The sequence below is a fragment of the Macaca mulatta genome, chromosome 1 (genome assembly GCF_049350105.2).
Source record: "Macaca mulatta isolate MMU2019108-1 chromosome 1, T2T-MMU8v2.0, whole genome shotgun sequence".
In the NCBI taxonomy this organism is placed as follows: domain Eukaryota; kingdom Metazoa; phylum Chordata; class Mammalia; order Primates; family Cercopithecidae; genus Macaca; species Macaca mulatta.
In genome coordinates this window covers 148,303,891-148,331,291 of record NC_133406.1, presented here as the reverse complement: position 1 = coordinate 148,331,291, position 27,401 = coordinate 148,303,891, and the positions used below count along the sequence as shown (strand labels likewise).

The 27,401-nt window shown below is 38.1% G+C and overlaps 1 protein-coding gene across 1 annotated transcript in view; it reads left to right on the top strand.

The window, feature by feature from the left end:
• The window catches only part of BRDT (bromodomain testis associated), a 51,997-nt gene extending 25,995 nt beyond the window's left edge, over positions 1-26,002 (top strand). Inside the window, exons 13-18 of the mRNA XM_015144758.3 lie at positions 512-562; positions 2,638-2,809; positions 10,489-10,589; positions 16,969-17,174; positions 17,980-18,160; positions 25,817-26,002. Coding sequence (XP_015000244.2) covers positions 512-562; positions 2,638-2,809; positions 10,489-10,589; positions 16,969-17,174; positions 17,980-18,160; positions 25,817-25,885 — 780 coding nt within the window. The 3' untranslated portion in view covers positions 25,886-26,002. The remainder of the gene's footprint in view (positions 1-511; positions 563-2,637; positions 2,810-10,488; positions 10,590-16,968; positions 17,175-17,979; positions 18,161-25,816) is intronic.
• The last annotated feature ends 1,399 nt before the right edge of the window (positions 26,003-27,401 follow it).

Below are 27,401 nucleotides of genomic sequence, written 5' to 3'. Positions count from 1 at the left end.
AACTCTTTGGCTTCATTTTTCAATAAGATATAACTGTTATATAAGCCAAATGGATAAGTAGAACAAATTCTAGAAGCTTCAGCTTATCCCTGACAGTCTGAATACAGAGGGATGGCCTTGGCATCCTGAATGAGTGTACAGAACTGTGCGTACAATGAAGTGAAATTTCTCAAAAGATGGTAGGAGAATGGTAATTAAGGTTTCTACAGATAAAGCTTATAATTGCCTGTTATCCATTTTGACACATCTATGTTTGACTAGTAGTTGATGTGCTTTGAAAAGAACAGAAGTGATTTTTTTACTAGCTCAAGTTGTCATCCTCATGTACATTTTTTTCCCTTTGTACCCCTTCCAAACATAGAATTATTTATGCAACAACATCTAACTAGGTTAGGGAAACACAATAACAAATAATATTGTCTTAAAAGACTTGTAATTTGTGAAATAGGAATATAATCACATGGTTAAGAGATAATATAATTAATGCCATAATCTATATAATTATTTTTAGAAAATGAAGAATGAATGTATACTGCCTGAAGGAAGAATAGGCATCACACAGGTAATGCTTAAAATGTGTTTTAAAGAACATGGAAAGAAATGGTTTACATACAGATTAGAGGCTTATTTTTTAAAATAAGTAATAGCATGAAGAGAGGCAAAAAAAAAAAAAAACGAAAAAACACAGCAAGCATGTTCAGAGAAATATGGAAGGCTAAGGATATTTATTAGATGACTTGTAGTGTATAACAGGGCTTTGGACACATAAGAGAAAATATATACACACACACACACTCACACACTTATTTGTTTGTTTGTTCTTGTTGTTGAGACAGAGTCTCACTCCATCACCCAGGCTGCAGTGCAGTGGCATGATCTTGGCTCACTGCAATCTCCGCCTTTCGGGTTCAAGCAATTTTCATGCCTCAGTCTCCGGAGTAGCTGAGACCACAGGCACACACCAACACGCCTGGCTAATTTTTGTATTTTTAGTAGAAACGGGGTTTCGTCATGTTGGCCAAGCTGGTTTCAAACTCCAGACTTCAGGTGACCCACTCACCTCGGCCTCCCAAAGTGCTGGGATTACAGACTTCAGCCACCATGCCTGGCCTTCCCATTCCTTTTGAATAGGAAGAAGTTATAGATGATCTATCTTGCCAAAGGTATATTAGTGGAATAAAAAAATTATGTCAAGTTATGAAGGAACTTTGGAAGCATTTTTATCTCAATATGTAGCATGTAGAATGCCACTTTTTTTTTTTCTATTTTTTTTGAGACAGAGTCTTGCTCTGTCACCCAGGCTGGAGTGCAGTGGCACGATCTTGGCTCACTGCAAGCTCCACTTCCCGGGTTCACGCCATTCTCCCACCTCAGCCTCCTGAGTAGCCGGGACTACAGGCACCCGCCACAACGCCCGGCTAATTTTTTGTATTTTTAGTGGAGACGGGATTTCACCATTTAGCCAGGATGGTCTTGATATCCTGACCTCATGATCGGCCCGCCTTGGCCTCCCAAAGTGCTGGGATTACAGGCGTGAGCCACCGCGCCTGGCGAATGCCACCTTTTTAATGGTCTATTTTTGGTAAAAATTTTTGCACTCACTGAGAAAAAAAATGTCTGTTTATGGTAAAAGATAGTATATATTAATCCATAGGTTCATGTATGAATGTGTATATTTGTGTAGTTCTGAAAGTGATTTTTTTCTTCGGCTGATTTAAACCTGAGCATTAGGCTTTAAGCTTTGGCCTGGGTCTATATTGTTGTGATAAACATTCCTATGGCATTTGTTTTATTCATGTTCGCATAGGTGTTACTTGTATACTTGCCTACCTACTCACTCACCCCAATGCCTTGTTAGACAAAGGAGAAAGACTGTCTTATTTATCTCTGTGCCATCTACTACTGGTTAGATAAGGTTACTGGGCTTTGCTACTGTAACTTCGCTTGCCGCAGAATAGGTGTGAGATTTTAGGTAAGCTGCTTCTATTATTTCTAGAAAATGTAAATAGAGATAAAAATTATACCTAACTCATAGGATTATTGTGAGAATTAAAGAAAAACCATATAAAGGACTTACCCTGGTACCTCACATAGAGTAAACATTAAATAAATGTTAGCTATTATTACACTATAGCTTTTACTTGATAGTTACCTGAATATTGAATTAGAATTTATTGATAGTCTTGTGGGTTGACCATAATGTAATTTTAAATTTCTCCCCTTATGTCTGTAATACAGTAAGGAAAAATGGCTAAAGTAAGTGAATTGGTCTCTAGATTTGCTATGAAAACTCAGGGGTTTGTTTTGTTTTGTTTTTTAGTAATTACAGGAAAGCTTTAAAAAATGAATAGCATTGTTTAATAATATACATGTATACTCATAACTAAGATCATAGGCTTTGACTTACTCTACCTCTTGTAAGCCATATAATGACCAAGTTATTTAATCCTTTTAAACCCCAGTTTCCTCATTTGCAAGATAGGGATAACTATACATTATAGATTTGTGTGACTTAAATAATAAGGTATTTTAAAAAGATAGCGTTAAATTATATTCTTGCCTCTTGTATTTCTGTTCTCTTTGGTATATTTCTTGTATGGATAAAACTAAGTGATAACTTTGATTTTGTTTTAACAGATAGAATGTTCTGTGCAAGACAAAACCTCTGCCAATACTACCCTTGTTCATCAGACCACACCTTCACATGTAATGCCACCAAATCACCACCAATTAGCATTTAATTATCAAGAATTAGAACATTTACAGACCGTGAAAAACATTTCACCTTTACAAATTCTGCCTCCCTCAGGTAAGAAATTAACAAGTAAACAACTGTTATTGAGAAACTGACTTCTAAAACTATACGTATATGAAAATGCTATGGTCATCTTAAGTGTTAAATATCTGGGAAATACCAACAATCATAACTAGTAAATTCCAGGTTACGAATAATCACTGAAGCACATCATTAGAAATTATCTGCTTTATACCTGTAGGCATTCATTACATTTAAAAGAAAGAAAATTATGTATACAGTTCACACCCAATTTACTTTCATGTAAATTATATACATTGGTATGATATATATATACACACATGCACTACATATATAAATATATATATATAAATTATATACACATTTATGTGTATAATATACATACATTTTACACACACACACACACACACACACACACACACACACGCCTGTTACTGCCGGAGCCCATACTACCAAGTTCTGAGCAGATCTGGGAAATGCTGCTTTAACTTCCATGACACCTATCTGGATTAGAAAAGTAGGAAAGAATAAGGGAAAGATAACTTACTTAGAGATTCTATAGGTAAAGAAATGAAGTTATAGGTATATAAAATAGTTTACACTTAAGGAAACTTGGGCTAGAAATTCTTGCCTAAGGGTAGTTCCTATTCATCTAAAACTGGTTAAATTTTTATATTTTTAGATTTGTTTGACTTAATATCTTATCAGAAGGGAAAGTTTTGCATCTCAACTTGGTTCTCCTGGTGGGTCGAAGGGGATGTGTGGCACGAAGGGTACTTCTGATATGAGTTTAGCCTAGAGCATAACTAAACCTTGAGACACTAATGTATTTAGGCCTAAGTTAAAGGCAGATATGAATATTCCTTGTCCATTCTTCTTCCCTCTAGAATGTGCTCTGGTTTCCACTTGGCCACCCAAGAGCGGAAGTATCTCCCTAGCAGAATAAATTTCCAAGCTGTTTTACTGCAACACAGATTAGGAGGAAGAGGGAGACGTTTTGATCCTTCTTTGCAGCTTTCAGTTTAAAAGCTCCCTATTATTTTGTGTGTGTGTGTGTGTGTGTGTGTGTGTGTGTGTGTGGTTTTTTTAAATTTATTTTTTGAGATGGAGTCTCGCTCTGTCTTGCAGGTGGGAGTGCAGTGGCACAATCTTGGCTTACTGCAACCTCTGCCTCCCGGGTTCAAGCGACTCTCCTGCCTCAGCCTCCTGAGTAGCTGGGATTACAGGCGTGCGCCACCATGCCCAGCTAATATTTTTGTAATTTGTTTTTTTGTTTTTTTTTTTTGTTTTTTTTGAGACGGAGTTTCATTCTTGTTACCCAGGGTGGGTGCAGTGGTGCGATCTTGGCTCACTGCAACCTCTGTCTCCCAGGTTCAAGCAATTCTCCTATCTCAGCCTCCAGAGGAGCTGTGATTACAGGCATGTAGCACCACACCCAGCTAATTTTTTTTCTTTTTAGTAGAGACAGGGTTTCACCGCGTTGGTTAGGCTGGTCTCTATCTCTTGACCTCAGATGATCTGCTTGCCTCAGCCTCCCTATTCTGTGTTTGAATATTCCATTTTGTCTTTACCTAAAGTTATATCTCTTCATTGTGGGGAAGGGAATGGAGATCAATGGAGAAAATATCTAAGGCCACACCGGAGGGCATTCCAGGAAGAAGAATAAACAAATATCCCAAGTATGAAATATTTATGTCTACTCTTTTTTGGAAATACATTTTCAAGATTCTTGGAGAATAACAGAATGATAGCTATAGGTCATGAGTTACCTAGAATATACCAGTGCTATTAATTTGTATACAACAAATTGTATACAAATTTGTATACTTTTATTTGTGTACAACAAGGAGCTTCATATAGGAAGCATAATCAGATTTTATTCAATTTTATTTATTTTTTGACACAGAGTCTCGCCCTGTTGTGCAGGCTGGAGTGTAGTAGCACAACGTCTGCTCCCTGCAACCCCTGCCTCCTGGGTTCAAGCGATTCTCATGTCTCAGCCACCCAAGTATTTGGGATTACAGGCATGCACCACCATATACGGCTAATTTTTGTATTTTTTGTAGAGATAAGGTTTCGCCACGTTGGCCAGGCTGGTCTTGAACTCCTGGCCTCAAGTGATCCACCTACCTTGGCCTCCCGAGGTTCTAGGATTACAGGCATGAGCCACCACACCTGGCCCTAGGTTTTATAATAGGGAAAAAATTGCTGCTTACTATATAGAGGATGGATTAAGATGATACTCTGATGTAGTTAGGATCAAGTAAGGACACTGAATGCTATAGTCTAGGAAATGAATTATTAGGACCAAAAGTAACACAGCAACTATAGAAAGGATGTGGATGTATAAGGCATTTTTGTGGCAGAATTGATAGACTTTGTTAAAATGAATGAGCCACTGGGAGATTATCTAATAGTTGGATTGAAAACAGGAGACAACTCATTTTGCACATGTTTGAGATGTTACAGAATATCTAAGTGGAAATATAAAGCTAGAAATAGGTTTCTAGAACTACCAGCATGTAACAGGAGTTACAAATTAGGAATTAGCAGTATGTAGAAGCTACTTGAAGCCGTAAGAATAAACGAAAACACCCAGGAAAATCTGCAGAGCAGGAAGAGAAAAGCTCAAGGACAAAATTCTAAGAAACAAAACCTCCTCAGTAAAAGTAGAAAAAAATAGTTAAAAGAAGAGGTAATCAAAGGTAGAGAAAAAGGGAAAATAGTGTAATAGAAGCCCATGAAGATAGATTTTTTTTGGAAGGAAATCAAGAGTATCACATACGGCAGAGCATTTAAGTAGGATGAGGAATGGAGAGAGGGCATTACATTGGGAATGTGAGAATTTTTACTTTTGCAGAGGCTTTTTTAGTACCCATTGTGATGGGGTGGAAACCAGATTGTTGTAAATTCAGAAGTAATGGAATTTGAGTGTAGTGAATTTGAGTGTAAACCATTCTTTGAAGAACTTTGTTGGTAAAGAGGATGGGAAGATATTTGTGGCTTTAACAGGAAAATAGATTTTTTTGGAGGAGTGGGCGAGATTGTTTTGAGTTTTTTAATTGGAGAGATTTGAACATTTGAAGGCTCATTATAAAGAGCTAAAGTAGGCAAAAGTTACTGCTTTAGCCAGAGTATGTTTTAGAAGAATGCCAGGGTAGCCTTGCCCTTGAAAAGGAATAGATTATGAAAAACAAAGGTAAGAATATAGTCAAGGTGTTCTCTTATTCCTAATTTAAGAAAACACCCTATCTATGAAAAGTCAGACTTTTAATACCTACACCTTCAGTAAGGATCAGTTTGTTATATTACTTGAAATTCTGTTTATATGATTCTTATTAGTAATCTAATATATAAAGGAAAGTTTGGATGGTGCCAAAGTAGCTGTTCTTTTGCAGTTAGCAAAATTCTCAGAAACAATGTGGTTTACATTTGCCAACTGTAGGTGGCACTATGCCCAAGGGAAATTGCAAATGTATGTGAGCCATAAGATTTATAAAGACATTTTCTTTTTCTGGAGTTAAATCTCAATAGAAATAAATTTTTTGTTAAACCTTACAACTAAATGATAAAAGTAACATGTATGTTGAAGTTTTCTTATTGGAAAAATAGTTTGACAAAATGTTAGAGTACGTAAAATATTAAAAAGTGAATTTTTAAGTGTTACTGGTTTTCATCACACCTGCCCACATACGATCTCCACATGAAATGGACGATGTTGAATTTTTTTTCCTTATAAGTTGAAGCTTTTAGCCATACATAAAAGATTACTACCCTTATCCTTATAGTTTACCCTTTCCCTGTCTCATAAAAACTTCACTAAATTGCAGCCATAAAAAAAGATGAATTCATGTCCTTTGCAGGGACATGAATGAAGCTGGAAACCATTATTCTCAGCAAACTAACACAAGAACAGAAAACCAAACACCGCATGTTCTCACTCCTAAGTGGGAGTTGAACACTGAGAGCACATGGACACAGGGAGGGGAACATCACACACTGGGGCCTGTGGGGGGCTAGGGGAGAAGTAGCATTAGGAGAAATACCTAATGTAGATGACGGGTTGATGGGTACAGCAAACCACCATGGCACGTGTATACCTATGTAATAAACCTGCACGTTCTGTACATGTATCCCAGAACTTAAAGTATAATAAAAAAAAATTTTTTTAAACTTCACTAAATTATATTGAGTCTTTAAAATATTTAGGTTGTTATATAAACATGAATTCATAATTGCAAATGAAAAAGTAAATCCAGGAGTTTGCTATCTCATAGGAGACATGAACAACTGGTATATAAAGTAAAAATAATGTGCCCTGAGAGAAGCTAAAGTGAACTTTAAGGAAGTAAAGAAGGCAGAATCACCTGATCTGTTTGGCAGATACGTATTTTACAGAATGAGTATCATTTGAGCTGGATATTGCAGAAAAAAATAAGGCTTACCTATGTATATTTAGTATAGAAAGGCATTTGGATGGAGGAAGCAACATGAATGTGAAGGTTTTTAGGCAACTCATAATTCCATGTGATTAAAGATTTGGTTGGATTAAACAGGAATGTGGAAAATTAGAAAGGTAGACCAGGTTTAGATCATTTAACCCTTTAAGTCCAGATACTTTGTACTTAATTATAATAGTATAGTCAGTGGGGAGGCAGTGAAGGCTTTTTGAGTGAAGTTGTGCCTCTGGGTGATTTATTTGCCAATATTATTTAGGTGAGTTGAAGGAAAGAATATAGAGACTAGAGAAGGGAGGAGACCAGCTGGGCTGTTGCAGTAGTAGGGAAAAAATGACATAAAGTGATAGAAGGAAAGAGAAGGGGAAAGTTAAATTAGAAGAGTAGAATGGGCAGGTCTGCAAAATATGAAAACGTGCTGGGTTAATAACCCAGGGATATAAGCTTTGGTGGCTCACAGGATACTGGCTGGATACTGTCCAGGTTGACAGACCTGGGACACAGATGAAGAATAGGCTTCTGAGGAAAGATTAGTTTTGTAGTGTTTTGAGGTGTCACAGCGTAATTTATGTAAAAATATTTTTCAGGGAGTTGGACCCTTGACATACTTCCTAGGCTTTTATGACACCTCTCTTAACCATCCTATCTCTCTGTTCCTTACAGATCTCTCTTTATCTGCCTCCCTTTAGATGTTGATAATTGTCTAAGTCGCATCCTTAAGCCTCTCATATGTTTTTTTCGTCTACTCCAGAATTACCCAACCATGTTTCAAAGCACAGTCTTACTGAATGAATGTCCCCTCAGCTCTTATAGCAATGAGCTGGGAGCAGCCTTCCCATTTGTGCAGGTGGCCATACATTGATCATTTTCTATATATCATGACCTGGAAAAGGTTGGAAGCAGTGCTGTATACTTGAGTGATCTTTGGCATCCATGACTTCTAGTCTCATTTTTACAGTTCAAATGTATCCAGGCCCCAGGCATGTTTATACAACTCTACTAAATGTCTTTGCTTAAACATCACATAGGCATTCCACACACAGCCATGTAAAAACTGAATTCCCCCTTTTAGTCCCCAGATTTTATTTATTTTTTTGAGACAGTCTTCCTGTGTTGCTCAGGCTGGAGTACAGTGGCACAAACATGGCTCATTGCAGCCTTGACTTCCTGGGCTGAAGCCATCCTCCTACCTCAGCCTCTCAAAGTAGCTGGGACCTCAAATATGTGCCACCATGCCCAGCTAAGTTTTTGTTTGTTTGTTTTGTTTTGTTTGGTAGAGATGGGGTCTCACCATGGCTGGTCTCAAACTTCTGGGCTAAAGGAATCCTCCCGCCTTGGCCTCCCAAAGTGCTGGATTGCAGGCCTGAGCCATTGCACCCAGCCTAGTCCCCAGAATTTAATCCTTCCTCTTTAATTGTTAATAATGGCACTATCACCACTTACCAACTTAGGGTCAGCAAATTGAGGGTCACTTTAGAATTTCACTTACCATACATACTTTTTCTCCTTTGTAAATCATCACTGACAGGAAGCAGAGAAGGGAAGGTAGTCCTGTACTTACAGCTTTGGCTTTTCTCAGTTTTTTTTTCCTTTCCTTGTTGAAGTGAGGAAACACGGCTACACTGGGGCTGTGTAGAGACATACAAATTAAAAATTTGAGCTTTTGTTCATGCATTCTTTGACAGTGTTTTGTCTTGCTCTCCTGTGCTCACTGCTATTCCTTGATGTTCCTTGCTCTCTTCTTCTAAACCTCAACCTCAGAGTATGATTTAGCCAGAGAATCCATCAAGGGATTGATGGGTGGTAGAAGCTTAAATGTAAGTCCCTATAATATGTAAGTGGCCAGGATTTTGTTAGTTTGGGTCAGTTAATAAAGACAGCAGCTCAGTTTTGATTTGTCCCTCTTGTTCTTCAGCCACTAATTAGAACCTGTGGACGATGACTAGAGAGAATTGAATCAAGTGGTCAATTAAGTTTCATGTATCAGGATGTTCCATGTTGCGGATGACAGAAAACTCAGCCCAAACTGATTTAATAAGGAATTTTGTTGGCATATATAGGCAATAGTCCAAAGATAGGTCAATCTTTTAGTCATGGCTTTATCAGGGCTCACACTCTGTAGTTAATCTTCACCAGTAATAATAAATGAAATATTTGCATGAAAACTTAAGAATTAATGAGATTGCATGAGTTCTCCTCGCCTCAAAGTCAGACTTACTGCATTTCTCATCCCTGTTCCCTTGGTAGCTATTTTGAGTGTCTGGTATCTTAGTTCCCCTCTGTGTTTTTTTGTCTCCAATTGGCCACCCAGGCAGAATCTTTCCCTTGGAAGCCCTGCACTGGCTCAGGTCTGCTCTTCCTAAATGAGTTACTGATGGTGAGATACAATTACCATGATTGGCTTGGCCTAATCAAAACCCACCTCTAGGCTGGGCACGTAATACCTGAGGATAGTTACTACGTTTTAGTCATCCTTATGTTCCCAGTGTTTAGTACATAGTATGTGCTCAGTAAATGTTTAGTGATAACTGGGTTTTATCAGCAGTCTAAATTGCTTCAGATAAGTTATGCTATGGTTTTGAATATTTGTCCTTTCCAAAACTCACATTGAAATTTACAGGCCTGGCCAGCCACAATGGCTCATGCCTGTAATCCCAGCACTTTGGGAGGCCAAGGCGGGTGGATCACTGAAGGTCAGGAGTTCAAGTCCAGCCTGGCCAACGTGGTAAAACCCCATCTCTACTAAAAATACAAAAATTAGCCAGGCATGGTGGTGGGCACCTGTAATTGGGAGGCTGAGGCAGGAGAATCTCTTGAACCCTGGAGGTGGAGGTTGCAGTGAGCCAAGATTGCGCCATTGTACTCTAGCCTGGGGCATCAAAGCAAGACCTCTCTCAAAAAAAAAAAAAAACAACAAAACATCTGGAGCTGAAGTCACTCTGTACACTGGAGAGCTGCTATAGCATGGGGTCAAATAAAATAGGTTTTGGTATGTGAGTATGATGTCAGCTATACTTCATGCTGACCAGAATAAGCAAAAATAACAAAAAGAGAACAAAGTGGTAACTTTCAAATGAGAAATATTTTACAGTATAACAGGTCCCTAACTAAGAATATTCCAAAGTTAAATGATGCATCAAAAAATTAGTCTCTTTGTTTTCATAGTGTCTGACCTGGAAGGAAAAATAAAATCAAATTCTGGTTGAGTAGGATGAAATATTTTAATTATACTATTCTAAAAATGTGTGCATCCAGGTGATTCTGAACAGCTCTCAAATGGCATAACTGTGATGCATCCATCTGGTGATAATGCCACAACGATGTTAGAATCTGAATGTCAAGCTCCTGTGCAGAAGGTAAAAGTAATGTTTTTTTTTTTTTCTAACAAATCTTGAAAGGATTTGAAATTGGGTTTGGAAGTGGTACAAGAGGTATTTAAAAGCCCTGACTTAAATGAAATGTTGGATCTCTAAGCCTAATTTTTGCCTATGTAATTTTTAAGAAAAGTACTCACGAGCAACATCCTTCCCCTATCCACCTACCTACCTATCATTGGTCCTCTTGTTTGTATTTTTGTTTGTTTGTTTGTTTTTTGAGACAGAGTCTCACTCTGTCACCTAGGCTGGAGTGCAGTGGCACAATCTCGGCTCACTGCAACCTCTGCCTCCCAGGTTCAAGTGATTCTCATGCCTCAGCCTCCCGAGTAGCTGGGATTGCAGGTGTGTACCACCATGCCCGGCTAATTTTTGTATTTTTATTGGAGATGGTGTTTCGCCATGTTGGCCAGGTTGGTCTCGAACTCCTCATCTTAGGGGATCCACTCACCTTGACCTCTCAAAGTGTTGGGATTACAGGCATGAGCCGTCGCACTTGGCACTCTTGTTTGTGTTTAACTGAAAGTTCTATAATGTTGATATTTATTTGCCAGCAATCCCAATTTTAAAGCATGTCATAAAACCATCTATTAGAATCTATTCTAGGGATATCTAAGAAATCCAAGGGATTTCCTAATGGAGTATTATGCCTACTTAATCTTCAAATTATATACTGATATTCTTTCAACAAATATTCTAGATGATTGGGATACATTAAGATACATAAAGTACTGTTCAAGGTGTTTTCAGAAACTGTGAAAGGAATATATTTGTATATTCTCTCTCTCTCCCCCTCCCTCCCTCTGTTCCATTACCCCCTACTTCTTACCTTTTTCTTACAAGTACCTTAGAGGACAAATCTTAGCCTTAGTGTTTAAGATTGTTGTCTGGGGATACTTAGGAAACCATTTCACCATGAGGATCAAACTGCTTAGGCCCTTGTGCTTTCTTAGCATCTTTGATTCTTTTACATAATTCTCTGCTCATAATTATTATCATTAAAGACTGGCAATGTTTAGTGTGGATGTTTTGTTATTGATAAGTATGGATAAGAACCATTCAAAAGTGACTTTCCTGACAACCAACATTAATTAATTTTGTATTTTATTGTATTTTGTTTTACTTAACAACAGAAGTGTCCTCCATCCATCCCCCCCCTCCTTTTTTTTTTTTTTTTTTTTTTTTGAGACAGAGTCTCTCTCTGTCGCCCAGGCTGGAGTGCAGTGGCCTGATCTCTGCTCACTGCAACCTCTGCCTCCTGGGTTCAAGTGATTCTCCTGCCGCAGCCTCCCAAGTAGCTGGGAATACAGGTGCGCGCCTCCACGCCCGGCTAATTTTTGCATTTTTAGTAGAGACGGGGTTTCACCATGTTGGTCAGGCTGGTCTCGAACTTCTGACCTCGTGATCCACTGGCCTCGGCCTCCCGAAGTGCTGGGATTACAGGCGTGAGCTACCTTGCCGGGCCCCTCCATCCCCTTTAAGATGCAAAGAATCATGTTGCAGAGTTTTTGTTTTGTTTTTAAATTTTTTGTAGAGATGAGGTCTCCCTTATGTTGCTCAGGCTGGTTTCAAACTCCTGGGCTCAAGCAGTCCTCCCACCTTGGCCTCCCAAAGCACTAGGATTATAGGCATGAGCCCCTGTGCCCAGCCTGAGCAACATAGGGGAGACCTCTATTTTTCTTAAAATAGATTTTCTTAAACATTTGGTTCATTATATACTATACTTTTTGTTTCTAATTTAACAAAACTTTATAATTTTGACTGGCCCAAAATAAAGTTTCAAAACAATAAAATGCCCAACAGGACAAAGAGGTTACAGCAAAAATAAGCACCAAAGCATCAAGTCTATGATATGTTACACCATTCAAGTTTGTGCTACAGGTGTAAGTCACTAAAATGTTGGAGTAAAAGTTTAAGAAGAAATGGGATTGTGTAGTTGGCTCTCTTCAAAACAGAGGATCAAGCAAACTGTTTACATTCTTGACATTTCCCACCCTTGTTCCCTCATTTTAAGCAGTGTTAACACTTACTGAAAAGAGAGGTTGGGCCCAGGTGCAGTTGCACGTACCTGTAATCCCAGCTACTCAGGAGGCTGAGGCAGGAGGATTGCTTGAACCGAAGAGTTTGAGGCTGCAATGAGCTATGATTTTGCCACTGCACTCCAGCCTGAGTGAAAAAGCAAGACCCACCTCTTTAACATTAAAAAAAAAAAAAAAAAAAAAAAAAAAGGCTATGGAATTTTGGTGCTAAAAGAAATCTTCAAGAAAGTCTTTATGAATAAATTGCACCCCAGATGGCCCAAGCATCTTGCCCATGTAAGAGCTGGAATTAAACCTAGTCATTTCAGTAGACTTTTAAAAAAATTATTATTTAAGTTCTGGTGTACATGTGCAGGATGTACAGGTTTGTTACATAGGGAAACGTGTGCCATGGTGGTTTGCTGCACTCAGTAGACTTTCAACTTCTCATCTTCTAAGCAGAGCCCTTAGCTTTGTCATCCTTCTCTTACCTCTTTCTCAGGAAAAGGTATCCCTTCTCACCACGTCTAACCCATCTGTCTCTGTTCTTAATTCCCTTTCATTCAACATGTTTACTATGGAGCTCTCCTGCTCCTATAGCCTCTATCCATTATTCCTTTTTGTCTTATTTTCTCACTATCTGTTCAGATCTTAGAGTTTCTCAACCATAGCACTATTAACATTTTAGGCTGGGGTAAATTTTTCTTGGTGGTGGGCCTGTGCACATTGTAGGCTGATTAACAGGAACCCTAACTGCTACCTGCTAGATGCTAGTAGTGCCCTTTCCTCCACCCGCATTTGAAACCAAAATTGTCTATTAACATAGCCAAATATCCCAGTTCGGGGAGATAAGGGGCAAAATCAGCCCCAGTTGAGAGTCAGTCTTTATTTTACTTAGCATCTAGGTGCTCCCATATGCCTATAATTTGCATCCCTGCCCCAGAGGGGCCAGTGACCTCTAAATAACTGCATCCCTCCCAAAGTCTTCATAAGGTGTGAAACCAGGGCCTACTACTATTCTTTTCTGATTGAACGTCCACTGTGGAGATTTCAGTTACAGTCTCTATGTAGATGACTCGTATATACTTCATCTACATGATCTCTCATAAGTTTTATCATTTTTGACAACTTCTCAGTTCTCTACAACTAAAGAGGTGCTAAATTCTTTGGGTTTTACCTTTAAAGAGATCTTCTTTTTTTGTGTTTATTTTTTAATTTATTTTTTTCTTTTTGAGATAGAGTCTTGCTCTGTCACCCAGGCTGGAGTGCAGTGATGTGATCTTGGCTCAGTGCAACCTCCACCTCCTAGGTTCAAGCGATTCTCTTGCCTCAGCCTCCTGAGTAGCTGGGGATACAGGCTAGCACCACTGTGCCTAGCTAATTTTTGTATTTTTAGTAGAGATGGAGTTTCACCGTGTTGGCCAGGCTGGTCTCGAACTCCTGACCTCAAGTAATCTGTCTGCCTCGGCCTCCCAAAGTGCTGGGATTACAAGCGTGAGCCACCGCACCAGGCCTAAAGGTATCTTCTTTTCCCTTAGCATCACAGATACCAGGCCTTATTGCCTAAATCTGAGCCCTTTTAACATTCCTAAGTGGTTCTGGTCTGACTTAGTTGAGGCTTTCCTTGTTATAATCCATTCACTGTTTTGTTTTGTTTTGTTTTTTGAGACAGGGTCTCGTTCTATCACCCAGGCTGATGTGTAGTGGCATAATCACGGCTTACTGCAGCCCCGACCTCCCAGGCTCAAGTGATCCTCCCACCTCAGCCTCCTGAGTAGCTGGGACTACAGGTGCACACCACCATACCCGGGTTTTTTTTTTTTTTTTTTTTTTTTTTAAATTTATTGAGATGGAGTCTCCCTCTGTTGCCCAGATTCTGAGTAGCTGGGACTACAGGCGCCCAGCACCGTACCCGGCTAATTTTTTGTATTTTCACTAGAGACGGGGTTTCACCGTGTTAGCCAGGATGGTCTTGATCTCCTGACCTCGTGATCCACCCATCTTGGCCTCCCAAAGTGCTGGGATTACAGGCATGAGCTACTGTGCCCAGCCTACACCCTGCTAATTTTTAATATTTTGTAGAGGCAGAGTTTCGCCATATTACCTATGTGATTTACCTGAACTCCTGAACTCAAGTGATTTACCTGCCCTGGCCTCTTAAAGTGTTGGGATTATGGGCATGAACCACTGTGCCCAGCCTATTCTACTTTTAATATTTTTATATTAGTCCTCTTGATGTACTGTTGTGATTAAATTACTTATCTGTGTGAAAGCTTTAGTGGTTTCCAACTTCTGCCACCAGAATGAAAAGTAAGCACCTCTGTGTTGTGACCCCAAGCTAACTTCTCAGTCTTAACTAATGTGTCTTGTAATTAATTGAAACTGAACTACTCATTTCTCTCCAGATAAACCTAGCAAGACCTTTGACTATGTGCTTTCTTCCATGAGGAATGCTTTCCATCCTCATCTCTGCTTGTCAAAAGTCTTCTCATTCTTGGTAATACCTGAAAAGCTCCATACATGAACTTTCCTGACTTGGGGTCTGTCAAAATTTCATTGCAGTAAAATAATTATTTCAGGACACAGAGTCAGAGACCAGGGTTTCATCCTTCCTTTATTCTCTATTAAATATACAGTCAGCCCTTGGTACTTGTGGGTTCTGTATCTGTGGATTCAACCAAGGATTGAAAATATTTGGGAAAAAAATTGGATCCATACTGAACATGTACAGTCTTTTTTTCTTGTCATTATTCCCCCAGACAATAGAGTATAACAACTGTTTACATTTGTGTTAGGTATTATAAGTAGCCCAGAGAGGATTTATAGTATATGAGAAGATATGCACAGGTTATGTGCAAATACTATACCATTTTATATCAGGGACTTGAGCACCTATGGATTTTGGTATCTGTGGAAGGTCCTGGAACCAATTCCCCGTGGATACCAAGGGATGACTGTACTACCAGATATTACTTGTTCTGTTTCAAATCTCTGTTGGAAGGTGAGATGCTTTAGTTGAGTGAGTCGTAGAACTAGTAATTAACCCATTCCATAGGTAGAGACAGAAACAGGTTTTATTGACAACTTATAGGAAAGCACAACTGGCTGATCATTGGTGATTGGTAAAGGTCCTTGTGTTGGGGTCAGGGAGGGATGTTTTTACTCCATTACTTCAGCACAGAAATGAAAGACCTATAAATGTATCTAGTCATACATTTTCTTTTGCCTTATATGGGACCCTAGACAAGTTTTCTCCCCATATTTCATGGAAATATATCAAAAGTGCAATCAAGCATAATTATTAAGGAGATAATTATTTTTAGAAACTCAGAGGATGTTTTAGTATTGCACAGCCCTCTTCCCTTATTATAGATGGACAGGTTAACTGTTAGAAAGGGCCATCTAGACTTGTGCTTATCTAATATGGTAGCCTCTGGTCATATGTGGCTAATTGAGCCCTTGACATGTAGCTAAAGGAACTAAGTTTTAAAATTTGTCTTTTAATTAAAATTTAAAATGGACACAATTCAGTTTCGGAAGACTTAGATGTGTTTGGAACAGTTTGACTATACATAACTAGTTTTTCAACTGTGAATTTTATGAAATCTACAGATCAATTGTTTTTAGTAGGAATTTAGCATTTGAATTGAAATGTCTTGCAAATGTAATAATTGGGATGACTTAGTAAGAAAAAATATCTTATGTCTTTTATATTGATTACATGTAGAAATAATGCTTTGGGTATATTTGGTTAAATAAATATATTAAATTTACTTACATTTTTAAAATGTGGATATTAGAAAACATTAAATTACATATATTTCTGATGGGCAGCACTAATCTCAACCATGGTGTATCTTGTTTAAGAAGAGCAGTCACATCACTTACGTTTTTTCTTCTTAACCACCAAAAGAAAAAATACATATGTGTCAGAGGGCTCTCAACAAACTGCATGGCATTTTTAGGGTGTGATCTTACTTTGCCTCTTATTAATCCTTTGAGCATTTGCCTTATTTTCCCTATCAGATGATAAGTATCTTGATTACACTGAGGGATTTATTTATTTTTATACTTTCTGCAAATTATACAGTTAATATATATGTCTTAAAATAATTGGCAAGTGTGCTACTTTAATTTGGTCTCAGATTAATAATTGAGTTTAGATGATCTATTATGTTTTTGTATTTTTTTTCTGACTTTAGCAACCTTTAACTTTAGTAAAAAAAGTACATGAAGGCCTTTAGAATCTTCATTAAATTTATTGCTGTATCAAAAAATATTTTCTTCCTTCTAAAATTTGGTTAACATCTGTAGACGTAGACTGAACCAAATATTTGTTTTAGGATATAAAGATTAAGAATGCAGATTCATGGAAAAGTTTGGGCAAATCCGTGAAACCATCAGGTGTCATGAAATCCTCAGATGAGCTCTTCAACCAATTTAGAAAAGCAGCCATAGAAAAGGAAGTAAAAGCTCGGACACAGGAACTCATACGGAAGCATTTGGAACAAAATACGAAGGAACCAAAAGTATCGCAAGAAAACCAGAGGTCTGTAATTTACTGGATTAAAGGAGGCTTTGGGAGATATAGAATGTATTTTAAATATATTAAATTTCTTTCTTTTTTTTTTTTTTTTTTTTTGAGACGGAGTCTCGGTCTGTCGCCCAGGCTGGAGTGCAGTGGCGCAATCTCGGCTCACTGCAAGCTCCGCCTCCCGGGTTCACGCCATTCTCCTGCCTCAGCCTCCCGAGTAGCTGGGACTACAGGCGCGCCCGCCACTGCGCCCGGCTAATTTTTTCTATTTTTAGTAGAGACGGAGTTTCACCATGGTCTCGATCTCCTGACCTTGTGATCCGCCCGCCTCGGCCTCCCAAAGTGCTGGGATTACAGGCGTGAGCCACCGCGCCCGGCCTATATTAAATTTCTTACTTGTTAAGTGGCTATGATTCAACTATTTAGTAGAACACAAAGCAAATTGTAATTGCAAAAAGTACATTTTTATTGATACTTTTTCTAAGTGGTGGTATCTCTTTTGAAGACAAATAAGGGATTAAGCTAAAGATACTAATTACTAAATTATATAGTCATTATTTTACAGAAATGTCTTAAAGTTTTTCTAGTCTATGTGTAAGAAGATAGTGGTTCATCTTGGTCAGTTTTCTAAAACCATTTATTTGTTAATATAGATTAACCTATGTATAATTTGATGCATCAAGAATAAAGCTTAAAATAATGTTATAACATGAAAATGGTTGTCTAATATATGGCTTTATATTTGTCATTTAATAACATATTTTTGTAATACTTTTAAGGAACTTGAAACCTACTTTGAGCTATACTTTTTTTCTTTAAGGGATCTTGGGAATGGATTGACTGTAGAATCTTTTTCAAATAAAATACAAAACAAGTGCTCTGGAGAAGAGCAGAAAGAACATCAGCAGTCATTGGAAGCTCAAGATAAATCCAAACTCTGGCTTCTCAAAGACCGTAATTTAGCAAGGGAGAAAGAACAAGAGAGGAGGAGGAGAGAAGCAGTAAGTGAATTTTAGTTTACTAAATCTAATTTAACAAGGGAAAGATTGAACAGAGCACTGTCTTTTGTATGTTCAAGGATGCATTTGGGGTAACTTTTCAGTGACAGTAGACTTACCTCTTTAGTGAGGATCAGGTTCTAAAATTAAAGCTTAAAATAAAACATTTCATAGCCAAAGGAGGCAATGCCATAATAGAGTATTGATCCTGGAAGTACTAGACTACCTGAGTTAAAATGATGGTTTTGGAGGCAGGAGGATCTTTTGAGGCCAGGAGTTAGAGGCTGTAGGGAGCTATGATCACACCACTACACTCCAGTGTAGGTGACAGCAACATCGTGCTCTTAAAAAAAAAAAAAAAGATGGTCTGCCTATTTACCAGACTCTTAGACCTTGGCAATTATCTAACCCCTAAAATGGGAATGATAATACCTATTGTGAAGGTGAAATGAATGAGCATGTATTAAGCACATAGGAAAATGCCTAGCACTAGGTGAAGGGATTTATCACTTACTATTATTACCGTTTAAAATCTGTAAACCACCTATGAATTGTGGCCAGAAGATACGCCATCTGTTCCAGGTCAGCATTTCTTCAGTTGACTGCTAGATTAAGAAGCTGACTTTCACTTAGGAGTCCTAATATGCAGAAAATAATACTTTAAAAGCTAGAGTTGATTCCTTCTTTTATTCATGGATTGTTTCAGAAGTGTTTCGTTTCCAGATATTTGGGAATTTTCTGATTCTAGTGATTTCTGTTAGTGATTTCTAATTTAATTCCATTGTGGTCATACACACATCTGATTGAACTGTTTGAAATTTACTGAGAGTTATTTTATGGCCTGGCTTATGGTCTACTTTGGTAAATATTCTGTGTGCACATGAAGAATGTGTATTTTATTGCTGTTGGATAGGGTTAATCGGGCCAAGTTGGTTTGTCTTCTTTTTCATTATGAAATGATCTTTACTTCTGGTAATAATTACTCTGAAAATTACACTGAAATTTAAAATAGGCACTTCACCTTTTTATGACTAGTGTTGGCATAGTAAAATTCCTTCTATCATTTTACTTTTAACCTATTTTGTGTTTTTTAAAATTATTTAAAGTGAGTTTCTTGTAGGCAACATGTAATGGGAGCTTGCTTTTGTTTGTTTGTTTTTATTGAGACGAAGTTTCACTTTTGTTGCCCAAGCTGGAGTGCAATGGTATGATCTCGGCTCACTGCAACTTCCACCTCCCGGGTTCAAGCGATTCTTTTGCCTCAGCGTCCCCAGTAGCTGGGATTACAGGCACACACCACCATGCCTGGCTAATTTTTTGTATTTTTAATAGAAACAGGGTTTCACCATGTTAGGCAGGCTGGTCTCGAACTCCTGACCTCAGGCGATCCGCCTGCCTCGGCCTCCCAAAGTGCTAGGATTACAGATGTGAGCCACCATGCCCGGCTGTTTTTTATTTTTATTTTTATTTTATTTTATTTTTTTTGAGACAGAATTTCGCTCTTGTCGCCCAGGCTGGAGTGCAGTGGCGCAATCTTGGCTCACTGCAACCTCTGCCTCCTGGGTTCAAGCGATTCTCATGCCTCAGCCTCCCGAGTAGCTGGGATTACAGGCCGGTGCCACCACACCCAGCTAATTTTTTATAGTTTTAGTAGAGACAGGGTTTCGCCATGTTGCCAAGTCTGGTCTCAAACTTCTGAGCTCAGGCAATCCGCCCACCTTGGCCTCCCAAAGTGTTAGGATTATAGGCATTAGCCAAAGATCCCTGCCTTTTAATCACATGTTTAGACTAGTTACATTCGGTATAATCATTGACATCGTTAAGTTTGAGTTCATCATCTTGATATTTGTTTTCTGTTCCTGTCCTTCTTGTCTTTTTTTTTTTTTTCTGCCCGTTTTTGTGTTAAGCTTTTTTTGTTGTTAACTTTTGTTTTAGGTTCTGGGGTACATGTGAAGGTTTGTTACATAGGTAAACAGGGGTTCATTGTACAGATTATTTCTTCACCCAGGTATTAAGCCCAGTACCCAATAGTTATCTTTTTTGCTGCTCCTCTCCATCCTCCCAACCTCCACCCTCAAGTAGACCCCAGTGTCTGCTGTTTCCTTCTTTGTGTTCCTAAGTTCATATCATTCAGCTCCCACTTATAGGTGAGAACGTACAGTATTTGATTTTCTGTTACTGCATTAGTTTGCTGAGGATAACAGCCTCCAGCTCCATCCATGTTCCTGCAAAAGACATGATCTCGTTCTTTATGTCTACAGAGCATTTTTTTAGTCCACTTTATCTCCTTCATTGACATAATCAGTAACTCTTTGTTTTCCTATTTTAGTGGTTGCTTACGGTTTACAACATACACCTTTAACTTAATCGCAGTCTGCTTTCAATTTATGTTATACCACCTCATGTTTAGTGTGAGAGCTTTACGATAGTTACTTCCATTCCTCCCCTGTCAGCCTTATGCTATTGTTTAAATACTGATAATATCTCTTAAATTGTTTTAAATAATAAGGAAAGAATGTTATATTTATGCAGTTACCACTTTGTGTGCTTTTCATTTCTTTGTTTATTTTATTTATTTATTTATTTTTGAGATGGAGTTTCGCTCTTGTTGCCCAGCCTGTAATGCAATGGTGCAGTCTCAGCTCACTGCAACCTCCACCTCCCCGGCTCAATCAATTCTCCTGCCTTAGCCTCCCAGGTAGCAGGCAATTAAGAATAAAGTTGTCATAAACATTTGTTTGCAGGTTTTTCAACTTGCCACTTTTATTTTTTTTGATACAGTCTCACTCTGTTGCCCAGGCTGGAGTGCAGCAGCATGATCATGGCTCACTGTAGGCTTGACCTCCCAGGCTCAAGCGATCCTTCTACCCCAACCCCCCCAGCAGCTGGGACCACAGGCATGCACCACCACAGCCAGCTCATTTTTTTGATGGTTTTTTTTTTTGGTTTGTTTGGTTTTTTTTGTAGAGACAAAGTCTCACTGTGTGGCCCAGGGTGGTCTTGAACTCCTGGGCTCAAGCAGTCTGCCTGCCTCTGCCTCCCAGAGTGCTAGAATTACAGGTGTGAGCCACTGCGCCTGGCCCTGCCTTCAATTTTGAAAGATACTTTTGCTGAATTTAGAACTCTTAGAGCTTTAATGTTTTTTCTTTTAGCACTTTAAAGGTACTTGTTCACTGTCTCATTGATTCCATTGTTTCCACTGAGAAATCCAATACTATTATCTTTGGTCTTCTGTATATAGTATGTTTTTCCTCTACTTGCCTTTAACATTTGTATTAATCACTGGGTTTCAGCAATTGTTTTCTTCATGTTTCTTGTGATTTGTTGAGCTTATTTGAGATGTGTGTTTATAGTTTTCATCAAGCTTGGAAAGCTTTTGGCCATTATTTATTCAAATAATATCCCCCCTCACTCCCTTGTGAGGACTCCAGTTATTTATGTATTAGACCATTGAAAGTTGCCCCATAGCTCACTAATGCTCTTTTATTTTTTATTTATTTATTTATTTTTTTGAGACTGAATCTCACTCTGTTGCTCAGGCTGCAGTGCAGTGGTGTGATTTCGGCTCACTGCAACCTCTGCCTCCTCCCAGGTTCAAGTGATTCTCATGGCACAGCCTCTCAAGTAGCTGGGACTACAGGCACATACTACCATGCCCAGCTAATTTTGTTTTTGTTTTTATTTTTTTAGTAGAGACAGGGTTTCACCATGTTGGCCAGGGCTAGTCTCAAACTCCTGTCCTTAAGGGATCTGCCTGCCTCTGCCTCCCAAAGTGTTAGGATTACAGGCGTGAGCTACCTGCACCTGGGCTGCTCTTTTAATTTTTAAAATTCTTTTTTCCCTTTGAATTTCATTTTGGATAAATTCACCAGTCTTTTCTTCAGTATCTAATCTTCTGTTAATCCCCAGTGTTTTATTTTTCATCCCAGACATTGTAGATGTGAGATTTGGGTTTATTAAAAATGTATGTGTTTTTTTGTTTTTTGTCTGTATTAAACTTCTGAAAAAATGGAATACAGTTAAAATAACTGTTTTAATGTGCTTCTCTGCTAATTCCAGTATTTTGTCAGTTCTGGGTCAGTTTGAATTGATTGGTTAGTCTCTTCTTTGTGAATAGTGTTTTTCTGCTTTGCATAACTGATAATCATAAATACCAGATGTCGTGAATATTACCTTGTTGGGTGCTAGATTTTTTTTTTTCCCTAGCAATGTTAGTCCCATAGAACTAGATATTTTTGTAATCCTAGGAAAAACATGTAAATTCATAAGGCATATAAGAACATTAGTTTGAGAAGAGAAGAGCCATTGGCTTTAGCTATAGTATTGGTTAAAGTACAGAGTAATTTTCTAGGGAATAACAAAAGTTTTGTCAGCCACATATTTTATAATACTAAGGTAGAAACAAATCACATTTAATAGTGCTGTACATTTAACATATGGTGAAGTTTACTTTAGAGCAGTGTAATCTTAATGGAACTTTCTACAATGACAGAAATATGCTTTATCCATTCAAACATACTAGGAAGTAGCCACATAGGGCTCTTGAGCACGGGAAATGTAGCTAATGCAACTAAGGAACTGAATTTTAAACTTTAATGAACTCAATTTTAAATAGAAACTTTTTGGTATTGTCTTTTTGGAGGTTTTTAGGAACTCATTGTTAAATTTCATTAGCAGTTGACCTAAAGTCTTTCTGTACTGATGTAAAAATGTTTCCTGTTGGTACTCACAAGGGCCTGACTTAAGTTACCCCCAAGTGATTTCACTGCACCCTAGTTGCAGCCCAACAACGCAACTAGGTAACCTGACACATTTCCTAGTATCCTAAGCACATTTCTGGAACATGACTAGACTAGGAACCCACTGAAAGTTGACTAATGATGTTACATCTAGCAGCTTGATAACTAACAACCTGACCTTGGATCTATTTGCTATCATTTTTGACAGCCCAACCTCTTGCTGCCAATTGAGAGAGCCATACTCTGTAAAGCAATAACAACTTGACACTTAGCAGAGCTCCCAAAAGTTCACCACATGCCAGTTCCTTTGACCAAACTTTTTATCTTAAATTTGAATAGTTGAAGAGTGTGTTTAGGACCACATGGTAAGGAACAGCCAGCTTATAGTGTCAGCTATGGGGAGCATTAGTATTAAAAATCATGGTATTGGCTGGGTGCAGTGGCTCACGCCTATAATCTTAACACTTTGGGAGGCCGAGGCAGGCAGATCACGGGAAGTTAGGAGTTTGAGAACAGCCTGGCTAACATGGTGAAACCCCCTCTCTACTAAAAATACAAAAATTGGCCAGCCATGGTGGTGCACCTGTAATCCTAGCTACTTAGGAGGCTGAGGCAGAAAAATCGTTTGAACTGGGAGGCAGAGGTTACAGTGAGCCGAGATCACGCCACTGCACTCCAGCCTGGGCAACAAGAGCAAAACTCCATCTATAAAAAAAAAACAAAAAAAACAAAAAAAAAACATGGTATCTAAGGTTAATTGGTACAGTTCTCTGTCGATAATTGTTCCACATGCACAGATTTTAGTCAAGATGTAAGAAAATCTAAAATAAGCCAATACACACAACCTTTAAATAAAAGCAGGTTTCATTACATATTCTACAAATTTTGCAGTATGTCTGGATACTTATAGCAGTATCACATGATATTTAAACTAGGACAACGTATCCAATGCCTATATTGGAGGCTTAGAATAGAACTTTAAGGAACTATCTGGGCTAGACATTTGGCATCCTAGAAACTGGGTGTTAAGAATGTAGTCTGGGGCCTGGTGCAGTGGCTCATGCCTGTAATCCCAACACTTTGGGAGGCCAAGGCAGGTGAATCACTTGAGGTCAGGAGTTCGAGACCACCCTGGCCAACATAGTGAAACCCCATCTCTACTAAAACTACAAGAATTAGTTGGGCTTGGTGGTGCGCACCTGTAGCCCCAGTTACTTGGGAGGCTAAGACATGAGAATCACCTGAAGCTACGAGGCAGAGGTTGCAGTGAGTTGAGGTCATGCCACTGCACTCCAGCCTAGGTGACAAAGTGAGACTCTGTCTCAAGAAAAAAAAAAAAAAAAAGAATGTAGTCTGTGCCAGTTGCAGTAGCTTGCGCCTTGTAATCCCACACTTTGGGAGGCCAAGGCAGGTGGATCACTTGAGGTCAGGAGTTCAACACCAGCCTGGCCAATGTGGCAAAATCCTGACTCTACTAAAAATGCAAAAATCACCTGGGCATGGCGGTACACACCTGTAATCCCAGCTCCTCGGGAGGCTGAGGAAAGAGAATCACTTGAACCCAGGAGGTGGAGGTTGCAGTGAGCTGAGATCATGCCACTGCACTCCAGCCTGGGTGACAAAATGACACTCTGTTTCAAAAAAAAAAAAAAAAGATGGCTGGGCACGGTGGCTCACACCTGTAATCCCAGCACTTTGGGAGGCCGAGTTGGGCGGATCACGAGGTCAGAAGATCGAGAGCATCCTGGCCAACATGGTGAAACCCCATCTCTATTAAAAATAAGGTGTGGTGGCGGGCACCTGTCCTCCCAGCTACTCAGGAGGCTGAGGCAGGAGAATGGCGTGAACCTGGGAGGCGGAGCTTGCAGTGAGCAGAGATTGCGCCACTGCACTCCAGCCTGGGCGACAGAGCAAGACTCCCTCTCAAAAAAAAAAAAAAAAAAAGATAAAAAAGAATGTAGTCTAGATTAAGATTTAAGAAGTATTCCTTTGTCTCTAAGGCAGATTTAAAGAAATTTATATGGTTTGTAAGAGTCAGACATACCTTTCAAATATTCTTTCAGTAGGTAAATCATAATTCCAAATATTTTCCCACATAGTTAATGAGAATGCTAATTCCCATTCAAGAAGCCAACCCACTGATTGCAAATTGGTGCTTTTACCTACCACTCTGGTCTGTTGCTGTTTATTAATTTATTTTTTAAAAATAATTTTGTGAACTCTAATATTTGGTGTCATCTCAGATGCTAAAGAATATCTACCTATAAGGGGATTTAGAAAAGGCTTCAGAATATAGTTGACATTTGTTTCCTTTGTCTTAATTAGCTTTTTCTCTACTTTGGCTTATTTTTTAAATAGCTTTTTAGTGATTAATATGGCATTTTGCTGAATGTTATACATGTAATCTAATTCTTCATAAATGCCTATACATAGAATAGACTTACTAGGTTACACAGTAAGTGGCAGAATCAAGGAAAGCTCATAGCTTTAGCATTACATGTTGTGGTTATCTCGCATAACAAAGATATTGGTTCATTCAAAAAGTAATTTTGTGTGTCTGGCATTATGTTGGGTTTATAAGTAAGACAATGTGCTCTCAGAGTTCATGTTCTTACCCACTCTGTCAACATTGAACTTTCTCTTTTACTTGTGGAGAGGGGTCAAACTTATTCTTAGTGTTCTTGTAGGTTTTGTTTTTTATTTATTACATGAACAATATATTAACAAATCAGGTAGTATTTGAACAAAAATAATTATGTACAAATTTATTGTTCAATCTGAGAAAATAAAAATAAAAAAATTATTGAATAGTTTTCATTTTGTATGATCTGTTCCCAAATGTTGCATAATCATTATTGTATAGTTTTAGTAAAGGCATACATTTTTAAAGTAATCTTAAAATTTTCTGCTTTTTCTACAGATGGCGGGTACCATTGATATGACCCTTCAAAGTGACATTATGACAATGTTTGAAAACAACTTTGATTAAAACTTAGTTTTTAAATTAACCATCAACTTAAAATGAATGGTAAAAGATCAAAATGCATGTGGTAAAATGATTGCTTTCAGATACCAAGATACCAATCTTATATTGTATTTTGACTGCTCTAAAATGATTAAACAGTTTTCACTTACATTTTTAATAGCTACATGCTTATTTTTCAAATGACATAATTCACAGGAAATTTAGTAATTTTGGATCCCTAAAAATTGGACAAAATTCCCAGATATTCATTCATTCTATAAATAATTGTCTATGTATTATAGGCCCTGTACTAAGCAATGAAAATCCAAGATAGTTCCTGCTTGTTTAAAAATGAAGAGTATGATTTTTGTAATTCAATAAGTGAAAAATAATGAAGAATATATGAAAGTGTATAAAAAACATAGTTCCTGTTGAGTTTTTAACTTTTAAAACAAATATTTGTCTGCCTTCAAAAATATTTAGATTCTAACAAATAATACTTGGTTTCACTGAATGTCAGATTTCATAAGATTCCCAGCTGGTTCTATATTAAAAATTTATATTGAAATGTAGTTTTAAAGAAATACGGGCTGAAACTGCCAGTTGTGGTGGCTCACACCTATAATCCCAGCACTTTGGGAGACCAAGGTGGGCAGATTTCTTGAGCTCAGGAGTTTGGACCTGGGAAACATGGTGAAACCTTGTCTCTACAAAAAATACGAAAAATCAGTTGGGTGTGGTGGTGCATGCCTGTGATCCCAGCTACTTGGGAAGCTGAGGTGGGAAGATCACTTGAGTCCAGGAAGCAGAGGTTGCGGTGAGCTGGAATTGCACCACCGCACTCCAGCCTGGGTGATAGAGTGAGACCCCTGCCTCTACAAAAAAAAAAAAATTTGGCATGGTGGCACACACCATAGTCCCAGCTACATGGAAGGCTGAAGCAGGAGGATCACTTGAGCCCACAAGGTCAAGGCTACAGTGAACTGTGTTTGTGCCACTTCAATCCAGCTTGACCAACAGAGTAAGACCCTGTCTCAAAAAAAGAAAAAAAAAAAAAACAAGAAATATGCCGATGGTTTCAAAGATGTTGAATTTGAGTCAAAATAACTAAAATATTTATTTGTAATATTTAATAGTGAATACTATGTATGTAAGTTTCTATATAAATGAGACATTTCTTAATATGCATATGTGATAGCAATGAATGTTTAAAATATTTTAACTACAATAAGACTTATTTAAATATTCTGTAAAATATTTCTCTTGTTATTTTCAAGTTGCAATTATGTGTAAACCATGTGTATCAGCTTAATGTATTTTAAAATTTTGAACTCTTGAAGTGTAACATGACTCAGGCAGTGTTCTGCTACCATCTAAAGTAAAAATTTGAAGTGTATGTTTATTATAGAGAGAGAAAAAGTTGTCTTGACTTCACTTATTTTTACAATTAATATGATAAATTTTCAAACTATCTTTAAATTTTAATCAGGCATTTTAAAAACATGATTAAGTAGTAACTAAATGGTGATGTGACCTTCAT